Below are 15,232 nucleotides of genomic sequence, written 5' to 3'. Positions count from 1 at the left end.
GCCTAGAGAGCCACCGCCCAATAAAAAAGTTACTTCCGGCTCCTACCGGAAGTGCGGAGGCCGGGCGGGAGCCGGGGAAGAGTGGAGCTAGTGTGCTAGGTTTGAGAAGTGAAGAAACACTTATCTCATCTTTGGTGCTCGGCTTCGCCTCCACAGTGTCCTGTAACCCTTCCTGGGGTCCTGTCTGCCTCATTCTTAGGTTCTTTGCCTCTTGTTCCGGAAATCCTGCTTCCTGCCGCAAGATGCCCCAGCTCGGACTCCTGCATGGGAGAGCCTGGACTGTGTTGCTTGGCCAGCTCCGGCGGCCGCCCGGTGCTGTGTGCATCAGGGCAGTCAGTTCTCACAGTCAGGTGAGCCAGACTGAGGTAGCTCTGGTCTGTCGGGGCAGGATCTCCAGGTCTGAAAGCATGGACTTTCAGCCTGTACTCCAGCCGTATTACAGTCGGTATTTAGTGAGTGCCCTCCATGTACCAACACAGAGCTAAGGCCTTTAGGATGCTTTATTATTTAATCATCAAAGCAATCTTGAGAGGTTGGGGTTATATTTCCATTTTATAGATGAGGAAGCGGAGGCTGCAAGGTTAAATGACTTGTGTGGCTGCGTAGTAAGGGAGCGTTTTAGTACAGGTCCACAATCCCTTATCTGAACCTTTTGGGTTCAAACACATTAAAAAAATTTTTTTAAGCAAAGAATGTGATCATTCCCACTAACGACCATAAGTAGGATGAGTTCAGGTTAGAATTTACCTCAAAATGAATCTCCCTTATCCCAGTTTGTAGTTTTCAAAGATTATGGATTCTTAGGAGGGGCTGTGGGCTTCACTGCCCTGACTTGGAGGATAGAATCAGCCAAAGTATGAACTACACCCTCTATATTTCTGGAAGGGTGTACAGTCTGCTGGTAATAAAATCACAGATTCTGTTTTACCTTGGGAAAGACACGGATGACTTCCTAGTACATGCTTTGTGTTATGACCAACAGGGTGCATATCTTTTGTTATTTGCAGTCACAGCATCCTGCTAATCTTTTTTTTTTTAATCCATTCCTGTTTGTTCCACAGGCATTGTTCTCTGTTCTTGGAAGAAAAAGAATGGGCTGTTCTTGGGCTGGTTCTCTTCTGTCTTCAAGTTATTTTTTCCCTATCTCTAAGCCTAGTGACCATTGCTGTCTTATTAACAATTTTTATTTTTTGCTCTTTGAGTGGAAACTGAGAACTGGAGATCATACTAGCCCCTACTTCTAGATGGTCAGTGGTGGTAGGCTTGGGTTTCTTTGTGCCTTCATTGTTTTTGGGTGGTTAAACTTTTCCATATATTTGAAAACTCCAAATATGGTGGTTGTGTGTGCAGGAAGCTTATATGGTAAACACCTGATCTTCTATGTATTGCATATACAGCTGGGTTTTTGGAAGTGCGCTGAGATTAGGATAGATAGCGTAGTGTTCAGAGTTCCTATTGCACAGGGCCAAAAGTATTTGCAGGTTGGTGGTGCACAGGGCCACAGATACCACAGTCCTGGCCAGTATTTGGCTGTGCTAAGTCTTAGTTGCAGCATGCAAAATCTTTTAGTTGTGGCATGGTAACTCCCAGTTGCAGCATGTGGGATCCAGAGGACCAGGGATCAAACCCAGCCCCCCTGCATTGGGAGTGTGGAGCCATAGCTGCTGGACCACCAGGGAAGTTCCTCTGGCCAGTATGAGAGGAACTGTATCTCACATTTTTTTCTGCCAGGTTGCAGAGGCACTGTTTGCATCCCAACTGAAACCTTATCAAGAGAAGTCAAATTTTATTATCAAGACCCCAAAGGTAATACCCTGTACCCCACCCTGTCCATTAAAGTGCCTTAGAGTTCTGCCCTCTGCTTCCCTTCCCAACCACTTTTAATGTTTTTATTTGTTTTGGCCATACTCTGTGTCTTACAGTGCAGGATCTTACTTTCCTGACCAGGGATTGAACCCATATCCTAAACACAGAGTCCTAACCACTAGACCCTCAGGGAATTCCCTACTTTTAACATTTTTTTAAACTAATTTTTAAAAAGTCTTTACTATTCTGGAGGTACTGGGTGGGGCTCATAGTCATCTGATCTCAAAGTGATTTCAACTCCACACCTTAGATTGTAGATATAGTTTAACTCTTTGTCTTAAATGGACTTGATTTTGTTTTTACTCTGGCTCCTTTTGATTTCTAGGGTACCAGAGATCTTAGTCCCCAGCAGATGGTGGTGAGGGAGAAAATTCTTAATGTGGTTGTTAGCTGCTTTAAACGTCATGGAGCAAAGGGGTTGGATACCCCGGCATTTGAACTAAAGGTAAGAGGAGAAAAAAGTACAGGAACCCCATTTCTTCACCTGCCTTATTTCCTAAAGGGCTTCTAGCCTATGTTCTGGAGTTTTCCTTTTAACCATGGCACTTTGTGTTTGACCTCTGTAGGAAATACTTACTGAGAAGTATGGAGAGGACTCTGGGCTCATCTATGATCTGAAGGATCAGGGCGGAGAGCTGTTGTCATTGCGCTATGACCTTACTGTATCCTGAGTTCTGGAGGCTTCCCTCTTTCAAACCCAGAGGGCGACTCTGGCTAACCGAGAAAGAGTGGCTCTGGGACCCTATAGTCTTATTGGCAGCAGTCTTTACTTCTAGTTTCTTCCAGAAGGCAATTCTGCCAGCACAGCCTGTCCTAGTGCCTTGTCATTTAAAGTTTATAGTGTGTTAGGTGACCTTCCCTGGTGGTTCAGTGGTAAGACTCATGCATGGGGTGCAGGTTCGATCCCTGGTTGGGGAACTGAGATTCCCCCATGCCATGCAGTGCAGCCAAAAAAAAAAAAAAAAAGTATGTCAGCATCCCTGGGGGAAGCTTGCTGAAATATAAATTCTTGACCTCTAGCTGCTGATGTTCTTAATTCTGTAGCTGGAGTGGGAGTTAGCAATCTGCATTTTAAACAGGTACTTGGGAATTAGGATGTAGGTGGTCCTTGAGCATTTGAAGAAAAATTGACCTACAAATTGTAAACAAATCCAGGTTCTGAAGCCTGACTCTTCCAAGACAGTCAAGAATTGATCTGAGTGGGAGGGAATGCCCAGACTTGAAGTTTTTGGGTCATTTCTATCTCTGTTTCCACTGCTTTTTACAGAACTTACAGTCTTGCTAGCTGAAATTCCTTCATCTGACACTATTTAACATATATTGATCGCTAAGCCATGGGTATAGTGAGAAGGGAGACAAAGAAGGCCCTTGTTCTAATTCTGGTGGGTGAGATCTGATTGATAGAGCCCCAGTCCTCCCTAATGTCCTTCCACTGGGCCTAAACTTTGGATGCAGTATCGTTCTTCCTTAACCTATTTATGTGAGGTCCCTTTTGCTCGTTATCTGGCCATGAATAAAGTGAAGAAGATGAAACGCTATCATGTTGGAAAAGTGTGGCGGCGGGAGAGCCCAACCATAGTCCAAGGCCGCTACCGGGAGTTCTACCAGTGTGTAAGAGACCTGATGGAGGCAGCATGGTTTGATAGTTCTGGGGACCACAACCGGGGAACTGGCTGCTCAGTAATTTTTTTCCCATCTTTTTTTTGCTGCAGGATTTTGACATTGCTGGTCAATTTGACCCTATGATCCCTGATGCAGAATGTTTGAAGATCATGTGTGAAATCCTTAGCGAATTGCATTTGGGGGATTTTCTCATTAAGGTGAGGCCAGAGCTGAGGATTGAGAGGCGAAGTCTGTATTTGGCCTAATGCTGTCTCAACTGTCTCAAGACATAGGTGACACCAGCCATTGAGCCTATAGCTCTAGGATTTTCTTTGTACAGGTGTTGCATTTAATATCTATATCTGTATAATCATTCTGTGAAACTTCTGTTCCTTTTGAGTCAGGAGAGTTGAGACTGCCATTGTTTTGATGGAGAGGTCATTGACAAGGCATTTGGGTTGCTTCCATTGAGTTCACAGGTCAATGACCGGCGGATTTTGGATGGGATATTTGCTGTCTGTGGTGTTCCTGAAAGCAAGTTCCATGCCATTTGCTCTTCGGTAGACAAACTAGACAAGGTAACGAAGAAGACATGCTTCAGTAGACCCTGTCTTCAAACCTATACCCTTAGAGGAGATTGTGGCCAGAAGTGAGTTATTTCTGGGAGGAATGTAAGGAGACATTTGAAACAAGACCTGAATTTTGCTGTGCAGTGGAGATTATGGCTAGATTTCCTAAGCTGCCTCTAACTGTGCTGAGTATAGTGTTAGCTACTTGTGACATACATAATGAATGAAACAAGATGTCCTTTTCCATTTAGAGAAAGAGGGATCTTGGGGCTAGCCTAATGTTTGGATGTTTGTGCAGATATCTTGGAAAGATGTGAGACATGAGATGGTGGTAAAGAAAGGCCTGGCTCCTGAAATGGCTGATCGAATTGGGGATTATGTCCAATGTCATGGTAAGAACCAGTGTTTTTTATTTTAGAGGTACGTGATAGAACCAGAGTAAGGGTGATCCGTGTATAACTTCTGCCTCTGAAACAGCTCCTTTCCATAAATGTGCTAAGTTCCAGAGCCTGGTTTGAATTTAATAACCTTTTTACTTACTGTCCTGGAGAAGGAAATGGCAACCCACTCCAGTATTCTTGCCTAGAGAATCCCATGGACGGAGGAGCTTGGTGGGCTACAGTCCACGGGTCGCAAAGAGTCGGACACGACTGAGTGACTTCACTTTACTTACTGTAACTAGTTATGTCTTCAGATGTCAAAAATGGAGGTAGATGAGAGAAATCTGGTTGGATGTGATCAAGATCTTTTATTTTTATTTTTTAAAAACGAGGAGGACTTGTTGGAGCATGTTAGGGTTAAATTTGAATGAAACACATCTGGGTGTATAGCACAGACTTTATTTCTCCCCACATGTTTCCCCAGGTGGGATATCCTTGGTGGAGCAAATGTTCCAGGATCCCAGACTATCCCAGAACAAGCAGGCCCTAGAGGGGTTGGGAGACCTGAAGCTGCTGTTTGAATACTTGACTGTATTTGGAGTTGCTGAGAAGGTTAGCTGAGTAGGGAGTTGACCTCTTGCTGTGTCTAGGGCTCTCAGGGTCCTGAGTCTTTTGTGACATTGACTATAACTTTGTCTCTGCAGGTCTCCTTTGACCTGAGCTTGGCTCGAGGCCTGGACTACTATACAGGAGTGATCTATGAAGCAGTGCTGCTACAGACCCCAGTGCATGCTGAGGAGGAGCCACTGAATGTGGGCAGCGTGGCTGCTGGTGGTCGCTATGATGGGCTGGTGGGCATGTTTGACCCCAGAGGCCACAAGGTGCCATGTGTGGGGCTCAGCATTGGGGTAGAGCGAATCTTCTCCATCGTGGAGCAGAGGATGAAGGTAGGTCCTTGGTAGGGTTAGAGTGGGGCTGCATACCTTAAAAACTCGTTTCTGGAGGTGCAGTTGGACTGTTTTTTGATGATTGTTTTTGTTTTTTTGAAATATTGGTGCAAAAGAAGTTTTTATTAGTTTACTTTCTCTCTCTCTTTTACTAGACTTTTGGTGAGAAGATACGGACCACAGAGACCCAAGTGTTTGTGGCCACACCACAGAAGAACTTTCTTCAAGAACGGTTGAAGCTAATTGCAGAGCTTTGGGATGCTGGGATCAAGGTATAAAGGAGCTAAAATCCACACCATCTAGGTAGAATTCGTGCACCAGGCCCACTTCTAGCTTATACCTAGGGTGGAACTCAAGACCTTTCTAGTCTTCACTGGAGTATCTTCTTAGGGTACAAGTAGGCTAGCTACTAACTTTTTAGATATGTTTGCTCCTGGGATTTCAGTGGTATACTTAACTTCTAAATTCCCTATTCTTAACTTCACCCTTTTTAGGCAGAGCTGATGTATAAGAACAACCCTAAACTACTACCCCAACTGCACTACTGTGAGAACATGGGAATTCCACTGGTGGTCATCATTGGTGAGCAAGAACTGAAGGAAGGGGTCATCAAGCTCCGTTCAGTGCCCAGCAGGGAGGAGGTGAGTCAGGCCAGCCAGAAATAGAAGGGACCAAGTGTTTCTATCTTTCTTAGATTCTTTGAGAAATAGGTATATTTTAGCTGTGGAAGTATCTCCAGGCTTAATAGTGATAGAGGTGAATGAGGCTCCATCCTGGGAAACCATTATAGCTGATGATTGGCTGGATGGGCAGAAGGACAAGTGAAATCTCCATGGGTATTTCAAGATTAATCAACAAACAGACATAGATTAGGTGTTTGAATCACTTTAGTCTTGAGGGGGAACATTCTCCAGGTCAGGTTGAAGCACATACTCCTCCCTACTGGTTGCCCAAGTAGTGGGAGCAGTTGGAGAGTTAAATGAATCCAGAAGAATAGAGGCTAAGAACCTAGTATCACTCTCTAGTTTGTCATGTGAGGGTTCTCTTATGTTTCAGGTGGCCATTAAACGGGAAAATCTAGTGGCTGAAGTTCAGAAACGACTGTCTGAGTCTTGATCATTACCTGAATGCCATCTGCTGATCTTTGTAGAAAAGGTTTCACCTAGGACTGACTTCCTAATGGACTTCACACCTGCTGGCCAGAATGGATGACAAGTGTGTCTGGATCCTTCATCCTTTCTGCATACAGAACTGTAGAACGCCCTGAGGACTCCTAGGCTAGTGTGAGCAGCTATGCCTGAGCACAGATGGCTGGTATGTGAAAGAGATACGCTCTAACTGCCAAGGCAGATGGCAGATTTGAAATGCCATTGAACGCTACCAACAATGTGCTGAGGTGGTTGCTGTCAGCAAGTTTCTTGGAAAGTCACCTCAGATTGAGAGGATTCTGAACCATTGAGATCAAAAGTCAAATATTTAGCCTTCCACTATGGCTTCTGGAAAGTTTGTCCAAAACCTAGTCATGGGCTGTCCAGGGAGTTTTGGGGAGACAGCAAGGACGGGAAATGACTTCTTTCTGTTTTGTTTGAGAACAGAGATGCTATCCTAAGGGCATTGCACTGCCCGTATTGATGTGACATCTCTCTAGCCCATCCACTGTTAATAATAACAGGGTGAGCCTGTTTGTTTAATAATCTTGAATGTTGAACTTAATAGCTGACCTGACAAGATGGAGATATGTTTTGGGGGCCCATTACCTGTGCCGGAATCACTTCTCTGACTTCCATGTCCTGCCATGGAGGTACCTGTTCTTGAAGTGGTTGTATAATATATTAAATAAAATTTTAATGGAGTAGTTTGAGTAATTGGTATCAAGGGGTTGGTTTGCGTAGGCCATGGAAAACCCTTGAGTGTACACGGGAGGATTCTGTGAACTAGGAGTTATCTCCCTGGGGTGATGTTTCTGTATTGAGTGAAGGAAGTGACCACAGTTCCCTCTTCCCCCAACTTAGAGATAAAGTCACACCACTGAATCAGTGTATAGTGAGACATCTGCTAGAGTTCTTCACGGGAGTGTTGCTGATACCCACCTTCCCAAGTCCGATCATGTTGTTTAAACTGTGCCCTATGGAGTTGGTGATGGAGAGGGAAGCCTGGCGTGCTGCGATTCATGGGGTCACAAAGAGTCGGACACGACTGAGCGACTGAACTGAACTGACACTGATGGATTGAATGACCCGAATGTACTCAGCTGGAGGAAAAATGAGTGAACCAAAGAGTGGTAGCATTGCTTCAAGATAAAGAGACAAACTGCAAAAAGCGATTTGTATTTGTGTGTTGGGAAGGCTGCAATCTTTTCAGTTAAGTGCTCTGAGCCCGTATTTTTAGTGCTTGCGGTGAATCACTAAAGTGAAGCATTTGAGACCGTATAACAGCGCTTCAGCCTTAAATGTTTGGAAACTCCTGGAATGCACGCAAGTTTATTAGACTAGATCAGAGAGCACTGATCTGGATCTTATTTTCCTCTTGTTAAGATGAGTTGAGTCTGCCTGTTTTGAAAGCCAGGACGAAAACGTTTGCAGGCGCCCTTACTTCCGTGTTGCTTCATACTTCCCTTACGCATGCGCCATTTCCTTGGCGCGGAGGCGGGGCTGACAATCCTGTTTTCGAAGCCCTCCAGTTCTTCGCTCGTTTAGAACACGAGACTCTAAGCTGATTGGAGGCAAGCTTGCTTTACGGCTCAAGGCCGCTTTTTACGGCATTTTCCGGCTTCCCATTCACTTCGCAGTGAAGATGGCGTCAGGCAGTGGGGTAGGTGTTGTGTGTGAGGAGGCTTGGAGTCGCGGGTAGAGGGTGGCTTCTCGGCGTTGAATATTCCACACCCAACTGGCTTCCCGACGCCTCTTCGCAACATAATGGCTCCAGTTCAAGAGCTCCCCAGTGAGGCTCTCGCGCAGGGTCTGTGGAATCGGGGAGGGCTCGGGTTGGGGTCCTGAGGTAACCTTAGCCTCCTGGTGGTGTCCGGAGAGGCTTCACTCTCTTCAGGTCCTGGGCCGCCTTGGCAGCGTGGACGCGGTTTCTTCAGTTTTTCCAGGAGTTGGACACGATTAGCGGCGAATCTTAAGCGCATTTTTCTTCCCCCAGACAAAAAACTTGGACTTTCGCCGAAAGTGGGACAAAGATGAATATGAGAAGCTCGCCGAGAAGAGGCTCACGGAAGAGAGAGAAAAGAAGGATGGTGGGTACTTGCTCCATTAAGTCCTAACTGTGTTGTAGAGGCGATGCAGTGGTTGGAGAGTGAGTGGGTGGGGAGTTGAAATGCGCTGTCCTCCATACTTCTGTAATATCTGCCAGAGTATTCCCTCCCTAGTTCTCGATTTCTTCAGATATAAGGTGAAAGCGAGATGGATTGAAGTGCTTTTGAGGTGCTTTCCAGCTCTGTGATTTTCGGCTTCCTTGCTCTGCCTTTGCTTGGCTCATTTAGTACTTTCCTCCGGTACAGAGAAGAGAGTGGAATCCTTAGTAGCGACAGGAGGAGGAGTATTTCGCTGCTGTGTGTTAACTACTATTGAAGAGCCTCTTTTTCTCTCAGCAGGAAACATGGTATTATTTAACCTAGCGTCTAGGACTGTTCTCTGAGCGATAGACAGTGTCAGGGAGTTGGTGCTCCTCTTCTAGAGATTCCACTATGTAGAAAGAAATATCTTCCTTTCTCGTCTGTTTTCAAACCGTACATTCTTCTGCCTTCTTCCACACCAGGTTACACACTCTAAACCTTTTAGTTTTTATGTAACTTGTATAATAGTGCTTGGCATGCAACAGATTATTTCCCAAATATTGGTCTTCCTTTTAAGAGTAGTCTTGCTGTTCTTTTAAAAGGTTGCTTTTTGTGCAGATTCACAATTCTTGCCTTCAGTTAATTAATGCATTTTAAAAATTGCTTTTAGATTCTTTGGCTTTAAAGTGGAGAAAAGATGTAAAGAGTTAAGAATTGCTTGTCATTTTTTTGTGTTGAGCTTCCCCGTAGCTGCTGCTACAAGTGACTGTTGTGTCCTTTGCTTCATGTTTCACAAAAGAAATGAAAGTAGACCTCTGGAATTTGGACTTTATGCGTTTCTTTTCCTTTCTGGTTAAGGAACTCTAATAATGAAGGGACTTCCTTCCCCATTATATTTCAGGAAAACCAGTGCAGCCAGTTAAGCGAGAGCTTCTCCGGCATAGGGACTACAAGGTGGACCTGGAATCCAAACTCGGAAAGACAATTGTCATTACCAAGACTACCCCACAGTCTGAGATGGGAGGGTGAGTGGCTTCTCATCTTTCTCTGCAGCCAGGAAATGTTATGCTCAGTACCTGCCCCCAGAATAACAACCTTGTTTCCTGTAATTCTATCCATTTCCCTCCAGGGTCTCTAGTTAACATGTCTGTAAGAGGGGGTTACTCTGTAGGCTTCTTCATATTAGCACTATATCTACTTCTTAATATTTTAAAAGGGATTATTTGTTCTCCTTCCAAAGGAAAAAATGAAGGAAAGGACTACTGAGGAGATTTCTAGGGGAGAAATTAGGTGCAACTAAAATGGAGCCCAGAAAATGTTGACCATGAATAAAGGGAGTTGAGGTTCAAGATTGGCTACAGAAGTTGTAGTTACATATTTTCTGGTTGTGCACCTTCCTCCTAGACCCTTACCTTTAGGAAGAAAGGTCTCACAGGAACTCTTCATCTTTTTGCCTAACACTACTACTCTGTTTAGGTGTGTTTTCCAGCAGGAGCATAACACAGATAACAATAAGTGACACTTCTCTGAGCTGCTTCTCTGAGTAAACTCACTGTTAACTTTCCTCTTTGTGTTAGTTATCTATTGCTATTTGTGTTCATACATTAACCCAGTATTTAGCAGCATAAAACAAAGAATAGCTCACAATATCTCACATGGGTAAGTAATATGGAAAAGGCTTATCTAAGTAGTTCTGGCTCAGGGTCTCTCACAAAGCTAACATCAGGGTGTCTGCTGGGTCTGCATTCATCTGAGGTGTAAGTGGGGCTGGAGGATCTTTGTCCAAACTGTGTCACGTGACTGTGATTTGGAGCCCTCAGTTCTATGCTCTATGGGCCACTCCATAGTGCTGCTCACAACAAAGCAAGTGGCTTCCCCAGAGTAGGTGATCTACATGAACAGACTAAGCAGAATGCATGTTTTTTTAAAAAAACTTAATCTTGGAAGTGACATAGCATTACTTTTGATATAATTTATTGATCACGTGGACTAACCCTGGTACAAGTTGGGAAGGGCCTATATAGGGTAGGAATATAGGTGGCATCATTGTGGGGGCCATCTTGGAGGCTGGAAGCCACACTCTTTCAAGAGCAAAGGCTTTGTGGAAATGAGAAGTGTCTCCTCTAAAAAGAATTTTTACCTAAATATTATCAGTTTCTTGGCTGAAAACGATAAAATCTTTATAAGCAAATTTGAAGCTAGTGTTGTTTCTTTTTGTTTTCTAGGTACTACTGCAATGTCTGTGACTGTGTGGTGAAAGACTCCATTAACTTCTTGGATCACATTAATGGAAAGAAACGTAAGGCTTGGAGGTAGATTATGATTGAGGCTGAGATTGAATTTTGGTGATGGTGTAAGGGAGAGGGTAGTTTCTATTGAGCCTCTTTTTTACGTCTAGGGCATTCTCTGGTTCCTTCAGCATAGGCCATTCTTTACTTTATTTAACGTTCCTGGAGTCCATGAGGTGAAAATATGTTTGAGGCTCTCGACAAGTCCAAAACATGGTTTTCTCCTGGGCCCAACTATTGGTGTGCATTTGCTCAGTAAGAGTAGTTGAAAGCTGCTTTATCTTGTTATTGGGGGCTGCTGCCAAGAAGTATTTTTTAGTCCTGATATTTTTTACTGCATGTTTTATGAGTTTTTGGTTTTGTTTTTAATGTCAGGAAAAGACTTTTTGAGGGACTTAGGAAGTTTTAAGAACCTTACCTTTTTTTCTGTTGACCCTACCCAGATCAGCGAAACCTGGGTATGTCTATGCGTGTGGAACGTTCCACCTTGGATCAAGTGAAGAAACGTTTTGAAGTAAACAAGAAGAAGATGGAAGAGAAGCAGAAGGATTATGATTTTGAGGAACGGATGAAAGAACTCAGAGAAGAGGTAGGCTCTACTATCCTTCTCTCCCTTCTCCTTCAGCTTTAAATTTTATGTTATGAATCATGACTAGGCTCTTTTCCTCATTCCACTCCCACTCCCAGAGGAGAATTGTGTCTCCTGAACTCCTATACAGTAAGGGAAACATTTATTGCCCTTGTTTGGGACTCTCATAATCTAAAGGAAATGGCTCTAAACCTGTCCTTTTTTTCTAAACTTTCTGGGCCATACTTTTTTTTTCTTTTTACTACCTGAGTTATTAATTAAGTGCACCTAGTCTCCATTCGGAGAAGGCAGTGGCAACCCACTCCAGTATTCTTGCCTGGAAAATCCCATGGGTGGAGGAGCCTGATAGGCTGCAGTCCATGGGATCGCTAAGAGTCGGACACGACTAAGCAACTTCACTTTCACGCTTCACTTTCATGCATTGGAGAAGGACATGGCAACCCACTCCAGTGTTCTTGCCTGGAGAATCCCAGGGACAGAGGAGCCTTCTGGGCTGCCGTCTATGGGGTCGCACAGAGTCGGACACGACTGAAGCGACTTAGCAACAGCAGCAGCAGCAGCAGTCTCCATTAGGCCTGTGGAACCAGGCTGACTGGGTCAGAATTCTGTTTCCTCCACTTACTGGCTGTGAATCTTGGACAAGCTATATAACCTCTCTGTACCTCTGTTTCCTCATATTAGAGATCTTAGTATGTAATATACATGAAGCACTTAGACCATTTCCTGGCTTATACTGTATGCCCTGTGGCTTTTCTCCTATCACCTTGTTGTGAGCTAGAGATGAACTGGGATGTAGGATTAAGAAATGCTTTCCACAGGCTGAAACTTCTCTTTCCTGTCCCTTAGAATCTTTACTGTGGCTTTTCCTCTGCTCTTGAAATTTTACTTGTCTATATTTTTCTTCTAAAGATGGGAAGGACACTCACCTTTCTGTTTCAGCAAGATTTGCTCAGGAGTCTGAACTGATTCTGAGTGATTTCCCCTCTAGGAGGAAAAGGCCAAAGCCTACAAGAAAGAGAAGCAGAAGGAGAAGAAAAGGAGGGCGGAGGAGGACTTGACATTTGAGGAGGATGATGAAATGGCAGCTGTGATGGGCTTTTCTGGCTTTGGTTCCACCAAGAAGAGTTACTGAGGCTTTCTATGCTTGGCTTTTTGCTGGGCCTAACTGTGTGTGTGTGGGCGTCATTTTGGGGGAGGTACTGGGGAAAGTTGGTAAGAGTGGCAATGGGGAGGGCTAGAGGGTGGGTGTTTCTGGTTTTCCTCTGCCTTGGGAGAGAGCACAGAATGCAAAGGAACATGCTGTGGCATATTCCGTCAGCCTCAGTACATCACTGGAGACACAGGACCTCTGACCATCTGATTTCCCAATAAAGAAAAACCCCTCTTCTGAGGCTGCTTTCCCGAAACTCCCTTGAATCTTTCCCTCTTCATCTGTCCATCTCTTATCTGAGCATCCTACATTTATCCTGTGTTCTGCCTTTGTTTTAATTTTGACTCAGCCTACAGCAGAAGGGTTCTCTGGGTCCCCAGTTTCCAGTTGACAGTATATCCTTGACTCCCCCTTCCCGCCCCCCAACCTCTCTCCATCTCCCTTGTGGTTCTCTGGCCACCTGTGCATGCATGTGTACTTCTGCCTGGATCTGTGGTATGTGCGGGTGCGTGTGCATGAATCTGTCACATAGAGGGAGCCTGAGCTAGAGCCTCAAGAGCATCACTGCCTTGGGGCCTGGTGTTCTCAGCTTCTTCAGAGCATGTAACAGGAAATTAAATGGGATGAGTGGTGTGGTTTTTGTTTGGTGAGTTTTTAAACTTTTGTTCTTCATATGTAAAATCTGTTCAGCTTTTCCTATTTGTTTCATTTTATTGAAGATTACCCTGTTTTTGTCTTCCTTGTAAGCAGGCTCTTGGAAGAACCTGTTTGATGCAAAAAAGAAAAAGGAAAAAACCTCATATGGGAGCCCTTGGGTCTCAGAGGCTGTTCAACATGTATAATAAATGACATTGACTGGGCCTATTTCACATTTGGTGGGAACATTCCATATTCTTCCCTGTGTATTGTTTTTTTTTTCTTCCCCACACTTTTTCTTCTCCCTGTATTTGAGCCGTGTCACTTTTTTTCTAGATTTCCTTCAAGACGAGTTATAATTCCCTCTGATGGGATCTGTGCCTGGAGGAGTTTAAAAAAACTTTTCCTATTTTTTAGCCTCCTTTGATCTGCTGGTTTTGGAACAGCAGAGCTCAGGGTTGAAAACTTAGTGTTTTCTTAACTATCTGCAGTTAGGCTAGGCACAGGGTTCTCAGTTTTGCACTGTTGACATTTTGGCCTGGATAATTCTTTGTTGTGGGGGCACCCTTGTGTATTGTAGGATATTTAGAGTATCTTTAGCATCTACTCACTAGTTGCCAATAGCACCTTCTCCAAGTTGTGACAGTTAAAGATGTCTGTGTCCCCTGGAGGTTGGGATGGAGGGACAGAATTCCTTCCGCTAGCCCCACTGAGAACCATTAAGAAGCTGCCTTGCCTAGTTTGGTCTAACTTGAGAATTAGATGGCACAGACTGGTTAAAGTAAAAACGACTTTGGTATTCTCTGGATCAGATACTATGCCAGGTCCCAGGGATGCAGAGCGGGGGCAGGGGGAAATCAGTTCCTTAAAGTAAAAAAACACAAATGGTAATTAACACGAGTTTTAAGCACGTGAATTCTATAGCAACGTTAGTTGGTTCTGTACCTTGAAAAGTGGGCTCTATTTTGGTTAACAAGGCTGCTACCATATGGGTTGTTGACATTTTCTGCCTCATCTAGCTCTTCTGACACCTTTATGTAGCATCTGAACCACTTGTAGGTCCCTCAGAGTACTACATACTCTTCCCTTTGGACTTCTGTGCAAAATTTCCTTACTGTCAGACATATCTTTTACCTAATTTTATTTCTGATGCTGAATCTTGCCACTGGAAACACAGAGCATCATTACTGGTTCAAAATTTGTCCTACAGTATTTGTTGTAGGCATATTAGTTGGTGCTTTCCTTGGCAGGATTCTGTGTTCTACAGGTCCTCTGGTAAGAATCTGCCTTTGTCCCCTGGGTCCTTTTGTTCCCCCTTTCAAGACAGACTGGAGAATTTGTCAACGTGCTGAGTTCCTTCAGTGCTTCAGTATTCTTCAGGCAGCTAATTCAGCTTGACTTCAAGTGATTTCCCTCCCGTTTTGATACTGGTGGAATCTGACTTCTGGTTACCTCTACTGAAAAGCAATTTTGAAGTCCATTTTCTCTACGTTCCCTTGGGACTGGCAAGTGGTTTGAGTTTCCAAGGGATCTGTCTAGCTCATGGGTGTTAAGAGGGATTCAAGCTGGTGAATTAAAAGTGGGGGAGGAAGGAGATGGGATGGAAATTTAGGAGTTTAAAGCAATCCTAGAAGAATTTCTCAGAAGAGAAACTTTCTTGATGTTTGTGGTCTTTCTAAAAATCCAAGGAAATTTTGCATTCTGATTGAAGAGTTTGTCTGTCACTGGCCGACGTGAGTTCATTCATTCAGTGAGTTCTGAGATGCTGAACTTGTTCTAGGTCCTGGTAGTATCTTCTGGGACAAGGTATCAAGGCCCCAGCTATCATGGAATGTACATTCTTCTGGTGGAATTGCCAATTAAAGTATTTAGGGAACGAAAGATCTGTATGGCTTCTGATGATTCTTTGGCTTCTGGCACCCCCAGGG

General features: G+C 44.2%; 2 protein-coding genes across 3 annotated transcripts; both read left to right on the top strand.

The window, feature by feature from the left end:
• Window positions 52-7,222, top strand: HARS2 (histidyl-tRNA synthetase 2, mitochondrial). Of its 2 annotated transcripts, XM_005683053.3 has the most exons (13): window positions 52-350; window positions 1,732-1,806; window positions 2,192-2,311; window positions 2,433-2,528; window positions 3,352-3,477; window positions 3,579-3,686; window positions 3,948-4,046; window positions 4,336-4,429; window positions 4,902-5,029; window positions 5,122-5,364; window positions 5,520-5,636; window positions 5,859-6,005; window positions 6,421-7,222. In XM_005683053.3, exons 1-13 carry the CDS (start codon window positions 243-245, stop codon window positions 6,478-6,480), a joined length of 1,521 nt encoding a protein of 506 aa, XP_005683110.1. In that variant the 5' UTR covers window positions 52-242; the 3' UTR covers window positions 6,481-7,222. The 2 variants fall into 2 exon arrangements, with proteins under 2 accessions (XP_005683110.1, XP_017905758.1); XM_018050269.1 differs by lacking the exons at window positions 2,433-2,528; window positions 3,352-3,477.
• Window positions 8,044-13,539, top strand: ZMAT2 (zinc finger matrin-type 2). The gene is made up of 6 exons (XM_005683052.3): window positions 8,044-8,175; window positions 8,509-8,602; window positions 9,543-9,666; window positions 10,867-10,940; window positions 11,373-11,518; window positions 12,507-13,539. The coding sequence occupies exons 1-6, from the start codon at window positions 8,158-8,160 to the stop codon at window positions 12,648-12,650; spliced, it is 600 nt and encodes a 199-aa protein (XP_005683109.1). The 5' UTR covers window positions 8,044-8,157; the 3' UTR covers window positions 12,651-13,539.

This window comes from Capra hircus, chromosome 7 (genome assembly GCF_001704415.2).
Source record: "Capra hircus breed San Clemente chromosome 7, ASM170441v1, whole genome shotgun sequence".
Classification (NCBI taxonomy): Eukaryota; Metazoa; Chordata; class Mammalia; order Artiodactyla; family Bovidae; genus Capra; species Capra hircus.
The sequence above is the reverse complement of the archived record's forward strand: the minus strand, read 5'-3'. Positions and strand labels throughout refer to the sequence as shown.